The sequence below is a fragment of the Lactuca sativa genome, chromosome 7 (assembly GCF_002870075.4).
Source record: "Lactuca sativa cultivar Salinas chromosome 7, Lsat_Salinas_v11, whole genome shotgun sequence".
Taxonomy (NCBI): Eukaryota; Viridiplantae; Streptophyta; class Magnoliopsida; order Asterales; family Asteraceae; genus Lactuca; species Lactuca sativa.
Window position 1 is genome coordinate 49,386,464 of NC_056629.2, and position 8,255 is coordinate 49,394,718.

General features: G+C 39.2%; 1 protein-coding gene across 1 annotated transcript; it reads left to right on the forward strand.

Moving 5' to 3' along the window:
* The first annotated feature begins 221 nt into the window (after nucleotides 1-221).
* On the forward strand, nucleotides 222-1,164 carry LOC128127152 (chlorophyll a-b binding protein of LHCII type 1-like). Its single transcript, XM_052765553.1, has one exon. The coding sequence runs from the start codon at nucleotides 297-299 to the stop codon at nucleotides 1,095-1,097; it is 801 nt and encodes a 266-aa protein (XP_052621513.1). The 5' UTR covers nucleotides 222-296; the 3' UTR covers nucleotides 1,098-1,164.
* The last annotated feature ends 7,091 nt before the right edge of the window (nucleotides 1,165-8,255 follow it).

Here is an 8,255-nt window from a genome sequence, read left to right on the forward strand (position 1 = left end):
TAAGGTTTGTTTGACGTACATGAGTTTAAGTGTTTTTTAAACATTTGGGATAGGAAATCTTGGAATGAAATTAAATGTACAGCTGTCGATTTTTAGTTGGTGTTCTAAATTGATGTAGTTCATATGGATCAAATATATCAGCCTCGAATCAAAAACAAACTAAATATCCGGAAGATAAAACAGTACCCGACAAAATGCACCATCCTATTTATAGCACTTGTGAAGAACCATATGACTTAAGCAGTCAGCCCCCAACTTTCTAAATATTTTTAGTTTCTAATTTAAGAAAACTTACAATGGCTGCTTCCACCATGGCTCTCTCCTCTCCTTTCGCAGGCCAAGCAGTGAAAACAAGTCCCTCAAGTTCTGAGCTTTTCGGAAATGGACGGGTTTCCATGAGGAAGACTGCAGCTGCCAAGAAGGCTGCGCCATCAGGAAGTCCATGGTACGGCCCTGACCGTGTCAAGTACCTAGGCCCATTCTCCGGCGAGGCTCCATCATACCTGACCGGTGACTTCCCAGGTGACTACGGCTGGGACACCGCCGGACTTTCTGCTGATCCAGAGACATTTTCCAAGAACCGTGAGCTTGAGGTCATCCACTGCAGATGGGCAATGCTTGGAGCTCTTGGCTGCGTCTTCCCTGAGCTCTTGGCCCGTAATGGTGTGAAGTTCGGTGAGGCTGTATGGTTCAAGGCTGGATCCCAGATCTTCAGTGAAGGTGGGCTTGATTACTTGGGAAACCCTAGTTTGGTCCATGCTCAGAGCATCTTGGCTATCTGGGCCACCCAAGTCATCTTGATGGGTGCTGTTGAGGGCTACAGAATTGCCGGTGGACCATTGGGTGAGGTTGTTGACCCACTTTACCCTGGTGGTAGCTTCGACCCATTGGGCCTTGCAGATGATCCAGAGGCTTTTGCTGAGTTGAAGGTGAAGGAGATCAAGAATGGGAGACTGGCTATGTTCTCCATGTTTGGGTTCTTTGTTCAAGCCATTGTCACAGGAAAGGGGCCGTTGGAGAACTTGGCTGACCACCTTGCTGACCCTGTTGCAAATAACGCCTGGTCTTATGCTACAAACTTTGTCCCCGGAAAGTGAATGTACTAAATAAGGGTTTTGATGTAAAATGATTTGTGAATTAATATATAGCTATTTTTGGACTGCATATCTTAAAATGATTTCTAATCATAGAATAACATGTAGTAGTTAATAGTTATAATTGTCATGTGCTTTTGTCCCTACGTATATTATGTATGCCCCAACGGTTGAAGTAGATGTGCACAAAAGAAAATACTGCTTTCGGTTATGAAAATCCTAACCAGCTATGAACACTCGTCAAAGGATTTTAAAATCCAACCTGTTGAGGTCTCTTTTTCGTACCTCGTTTTTAAACATTCTTTTTAAATCGGTTAGATAGGCTTGATCATCCCTAATCAAAATAATTTATGTTAGAAAGTTGGCTAGATAGGCTTGGGCCATATAACTTCTTACAATGACCTGTTTATGGGTCATATCACATCGATTACTGATTTTCTTTACTAACTCACTTATATGTAGATATAAGAGTTTGGTTTGTTTGGACCTGGACGGGTAAATGTTGGATATAAAATCACCTATATGTAGATGTGTACGCGGTATTGGACTATTGAGGCTTCTTTACTATACCATCGTAGCATTTAATGTATTAAACTTGAATTCGTTAGATAAAACTTGTTGATTTGAACGGGTTGCTCGTTTTCAAGTAGGAATGGTATTCACTTCAACGCATCTTTGGTCGGGACCAGGGGCGGAACGAGTTAGTTCGCAGGCTACCCCTCAAAAATTCCGGAGAAGAAGGTAAGAGAAGGCCGATGAATCGTATTTTAGTCGTATGTATGCCAACGTGCTCCTCCTCAAATGAATTATGCAACTCAAGATCACACATAAATCCTAATCCCTTGTTTGGTATGTGGTAATAAAATGATTAAAATCAGGAAAGGACTACCGTATTCAAAAGGAATGAAAATTTGGATGTTTGGTTGGTGGCTAGAAAGGACAATTGTATTTTTGATGTAATATCGTTCTCTCTAAATATGTCTTTTTTACTCCTGCTAACCCCATGTTTACATTCCATTCGTTTCCTGTTTTCCCTTTTCATTGGCTCCTTGAATTGTTTAAAATCCGCAGATCAGAAAAATCGCAACATAATCAACTTTTTAAAATAGATTGACAATGATTTCAGTAATTTCAATAAAACCAATCGTGTTTTAGCTTTCAGGCGTGTCATTGAATCGATTCCCATATTAGAAGCAATAAATTTTTTTAAATCAATTTCAACAGCAGAAGTAATTCGACGAGTTCATCATTCTTGTACTTGGAGTTTTTAAAAACAATGTGAATTGTATATGTGAAATGTATGTAATTCTCTTCACAATTTCTTAGTCATTTGATTTCAAACTCCTGATTTTAAGTTCATATGCACAAGTTGAGTTTCTTGAACAAGTCTTTGCACATTAAGTGTTTGCTGAAATGTCTAAATGAAATAGTCTTATGTCTGTGAGAGTAAAAAGTGTATGTCCAATCCAGTAAAGAACAAGACTTGTTTATATTACTAGCATAATGATCCAAAACAACAATCTTTGTAGTTTCTTTTTAAAGGTTAGCATTCCTATGCCCGGGTGTTAGTACTGTAACAAGATTGGCAACACATTTACTATTAGCTCATTTTGATGAGTTTGGGTACTGATGGTTAGTTAGCTCACTTTATTTGAAGCCAACACATTTACTTTTTAGCATGGTTAATTAGCTCATTTTGTTTGTTGCCAAAACATTTACTTTATGGTTTTTAGGAGCTTTTACATGTCAAACTTTTTTATACCATTTAAAACAACTTGCTCATTTTTATTCAAGTTGCATTGTAGACACTTTCACATAAAGAATAAATAAGAAAAAAAAATTGTGCTACCCCTAGAGAAAATTTATGGTACCGCCCCTAGCTGGGACCGTTTTTTTCTTCGTAAAAATGCATATATTTTTTTTTTACTTTTTATAAGTTTGTATTTGCACGAATGGTCCCTATGGTTTCGGGTGATTTGCACGTTTAGTCTCTAACTTATTTTTTTAACTCGAAAGGTCCCTATTGTTTGTTTTTGCTGCGCGTTTGTTTTTGTTGCGCAACAAAAACAAATTGTAGGGACCTTCCGAGTTAAAAAAATAAGTTAGGGACAACATGTGCAAATTACCCCAAACCATTGGGACCATTCATGTAATTTACTCATCATTTAAGTTGGATTAGCGTGACATCGCTAATTTCACGGCCTAAAAAGTCCAGTTTGTTTATAACTCTCATATGTTGACTTTATCAGCGTAGTATCACTTCAAGGGTTCATAATGAGTGATGTTCTTGTATTTCACAATCAAGGTCTGATCAAGATCTTAACAAGCACGAAGTCTTCTAACAACACACACATGTACAATATGGTACAAGAGGGTAATACTTGCAACAACGACGATTGTTGAAACCAATATCATCCTTCACTCTTAGTTGGGATAATCGACTTGTCGCTCTTCAATTGATCATCTTGACCACTTCGAAAGTATCTGGATACAGACGTACAACAAACATCTTTATACGTCTTCACATTCTCTCTATAATAGCCGAAATTTTTATGGCTTGTTAAACAAATATTAAACTTTTGGACTTCTTAGCTCGTTGTGGTGCTCGAACATCCAACTACTCTTCATCCTTTGTTGGACCTTCAGTCTTAACCTTCGAGTTACAAAATCAACTATTTATTGGAGACTCCTTCTCCTCCTCAATTTGAGTCATAAACTCAACCAATGATAAGGTCTTTACCTTGGAGATCGCAACAAACTAAATGGCCACACTCTAATGACCTTCTATAGCATAATGCAACATACTAGACTCTTGTCTCTATAACTAAAACACTAACATGGAAGAAACCTTCCTTCATTGTAGCATTTAAGGCCTTGAAGTCATCAGATAAAACTTGTTGATATGAACGGCTGCATGTTTTCAAAAAGGAATGGTCTTCACTTCCATGCATCTTTGGCCCGAACCGTTTTTTTATTTTTCGAGTAAGAAATGCACATTATAACTCTATAATTTTCATTTGCTTTTGTAAATCATTTAAGATGGCTTAAAAGGGCCTAAGCCATATATAACCAGTTACTGAGGCCTAACTATGGACCGTTACACCTATTAATTAGTTTTACCAAGTTGGTTTTTAATGTTTAGATAGAAGTAAGGACCACTTAAATACCTACTAGACTCAGACCCGGTTTTTTAAAATGAGAATTATTTAGAAGCTGTATTTTTGGGGACTTTATGGTCCTCACTTCCAACTTTTTTCAGACCAAGTTCGTTCCTTTGGCTAGGATGTTGAAGCCATTATTACGGAGCTAAAGCAAGGCATCTCAGCGAACTCTTTTTGCTCAATAGCTAAATAAAGAGAAAGCAAACCATCCAAAGAGGAATTAAAGCTTCAAATCGTGTCCAAGCAAAGGAACTTACGCCGACTAGTCCTGATAAATGATGATTAAGACAAGATTTTGAAGGGGCGATTACTAGTCGCATAGTGGTAGTTCTCACTTAAGCAACTCCTTAGTAGAGAACATCCCTCAGTTTGGATTTGTCGTAAAATTTTGACTAATAAAACGATAGTTCACTAGAAGATGGCGGCAAATGGCCTATTGTTGATTTACTTTTCCTTGCCTCACCGCCCTCTTATCTTTGCGGGCCCGAGGAGCTGCCAAAGGAACTGCCATAGTTTATCTCATATGTGGAACTTGACGCTCAAGTCTTGTTTCATTTCATTTATACAACTGACTTTGCCATAACATATAGCAAATACCCTACATCGAAACTTATCCTCATTAATTAGGGCACACACTACGAGGTGTGAAGCGATATCTACTAAACGAAATAACATTTACTATTAAGCCTCAACCAAACAAAGCCTCCACTCTTGCTTTTCGACTAGGTTTTCTGTCGCAGTCAATGATGCTCACTCTTCCACAAGTACCGACGGAGGACTAGTAAACCACCCGGCTAGGAAAATGATGACAAAGATGTATTGCGGCCTCACGCATATGTAAATTCCATCGTTATAGTGCTCCTACCTTTCCTTTCAAGGTGAAGCAGTTGAGGTGAGCTTACTTGAAACAGGGGCGCGTCTGGAGGTACCAAAAATCTCAAACAGTAAATGCTATACACGAAAGCGTTGCTTTCACTGTAGTATTGGCACCCACCTGTCTGCCAAGAAGAGCCACTCGATCTGTAGTGTTTGAACATAGGCTCAAACATTATTTGAATGGTCCTAGCTATGCCATGCGTTCGATAAAAAAAATCTGGAAAGGAAAGCAGCAGGGATGTCAAAAAGAGAGCATTTTATAACACCCTGTTTCGAGTGGTTCCATAGTTCAGGTCTATGACCTGAAGATCAATTATCATAAGGATTTGAGCCTGATGGAACGAGAGGTTTAGACCCATTTTGATGTGGGTAATGTAGATTATGTGATCCAAGAGTTTGGTTTACGCTTTGGAGCCTAAGGGTAAAATGGGAAAAGTAATGTTTCAGACTTCTTTTATGAATTAAGAGTTTTATTTCGATGTGCTTTAAGTTAAAAGTAATTAGATAGGGTTGTAGAGCTCCTCAACTCAATTCCACGGATATAAAGATTATAAAAATCAGAGTTGAAACGAAGAAGTTATGACCGTTTGAAGTCAGTACGGTTTTGGGTTAGCCGCATACGTTAGGCGTATGTGGAAGTATGATGGGCGTACTAGGGTATCCCTGAGTATGTTGGGCTTGCGCGATCAGCGCCCAAACCCTATTTTCGTGGTTTGAGCCCTATTTAAGCTCCTTAACTTCCACAAACCCATTCCATTTTCAGTCTCCACTTGTCCAACACCCTCCCTTGAAACCCTAACCCTAGTTTGAGACTTGTGAGCAAAAAGAAGGTGTTTTTAAGTGTTTTGGAGTGTTCTTGGTACATCTTGGACAAGAAGGAGCTCATTGGAGAAGTGTTGGTTGTTGGAGCTTATAGATCCAGAGTTTGTTCACCTAGATCTTTCTTCTAGAGGTATAAAGCTTGAATTTCGATGATGTATTTGTTAGATCTAGCTAGTTTTGGGTGTTATGAGCTTTTGATCACTTTAGTGCATAAACTTTAGATCTCAAAAGTTTGTGACCTTGTTATGGATAAATTTGGAAACTTTATCCATCTAAACATCATATTGATTCAGATATGAAGCTTGGAGGCTTGGACTTAATGGATTATGTTGAAAAAGATGCACTTGTGTTCCATTAGAGACTTAAAGACTAGTTCTTGGTTGTTTGGACCATTCTAATGGATAAATTTGGAAACTTTATCCATAATGGAGTTATTAGTAACCATAAAAAAAATATGATCTTGGACCTCCTATCCCCTCCATACAAGAGTTAAGATGTCTTAATCGATAAATAAGTTAGGGTTTTAGCTTTTGGACCTTTTCTAATCATGGAAAGTAATAAAGGTGGAAACTTTATGACTTAAGTCGATGATTTGAGATTAGATATGAGTTTGGACATTTTGGTCTCAAGCATTAAGTCCTAAAATGAGAAATGGTCACCAAAGGGGTACGTTGGGCGTACATATGTGTACGCTCAGCGTAATACATGTCTTCCCGATTTCATGTTGTCGCGAGTTGTACCTTAAGCATCAACGAGCATTATGTGGGGCATACGCGTTTGGTATGTAGGGCATACTCGCAAGGTTCTCTTTTGGGCCTGTTGGGCCTTGGGTCTTTTGGAAGTTGGGTCATGAGTTGTTGGGTCAGATATAAGATGGGTAAAATGTTATTTTACCAATGGTAATGATAGAGAATGAAATGGACCTTGGATTATGGGGAATTATCTTAATTATTTACTAGGTATAATTTGGTTGTGTTCAATGTAAGGAACCCAGTAGCAGCAGCACATCTGTTTCAGTTATCTCGACTTGAGGTGAGTTCTTCCGGTGTTTGCCGGGTCGAAGGCACCAATGTCGGCCCATAGATTATTGTTATTTGTATGCTAGTTGTCTGTGTGACTCTTGCATGTGTTGTATGTATGTCGAGCGGGGTCCGATGCCAGGCGAGGCCTGATGAGTGTATTGGGCGGGGCCCATCGCATGTTACTGATAGATCTGTACCGGGCGGGGCCCGATGAATGTATATATGTATGCTATGTGGTATTTTGGGGAACTCACTAAGCTTTGTGCTTATAGTTTATGGTTAAGACTTTTGGTTCGAAAGGGAAAGGTGCGGCTTGATCGTAGCGCATCTACCCATGTTTCCGCACTTTGTGACTTTAGGATTGTACTTTGATAATTATTTTTACTTTGATATGCTTTTGTATGATTGAAAAGGATAACTGGTGTTTAAGGTTGAATTAAAAATGAAATGTTTACCTTATAATTTTTGGGATGTTACAACTTTCTTGAACTGAAAAAAAATTATCTAAGAGAAGAGTGTCTTCTCTTAGATTTCTTCCTCAACGAGTCCAACAGAGATCGGATCCGAATAAAAAAAAATAGGTGTCGCGATCTTCCAAATCAATAAATTGGAAAGTGCCAAACATTAGGAACTACCTTGGGAAGAGTTGGGGGGAAACATAGCATGTCACAAGAGCGAGGTGAGGTTTGGAACTCTACTGTGAGAGGGATGCCTCGCGAGCCACGCTTTTAGAGATCGATTTTGGATGAACCCAAGGGGGTGCTTTACCCTAAGGAGAAGATACCGTCTTGTAATTACGGAGTTGTCTGTGATGAACGCTTTCCTTGTGCCAATTCCAGTTTTGAACTACCGCTGATTTGTTTCATAGTTTTCAACTGTGGGGAAACAGATCTAGAATCTATTGCTCCTCCTTCAATAAACTTGCTTGCTATCCCAGATCATCCGCGTAGGCGAAGCTGTGGCGACTCTTGGAGTAGACAGCTGTGTCGCATTCATTATTTTCGAATAAGCATCGACGATAGTTCAACGGACTACTTTTTCGATATCTGTCACATGAAGACAAACCAAATTAGCACTTCTCAGATCGGCAAGGCCTCCCTAGTGGAGCTGGGCGTTGGGCGCCTTGCTTGCTAATGCTTCTAGGCCCACATTCGGAGATAGACCAAGAACCTCTAATGGTATTTTTCGAGGGGTGAAAGGTGCATGTGGGGTTTTCGTATACGACTTAATAGTTTTTCCTAATGGTGATAACGCCAGGTTGTTTGCGTTGTAAATGCGGA

Coding starts and splice junctions, on each gene's coding strand:
- LOC128127152 (XM_052765553.1), top strand. CDS start 297: ATGGCTGCTTCCACCATGGCTCTCTCCTCTCCTTTCGCAGGCCAAGCA.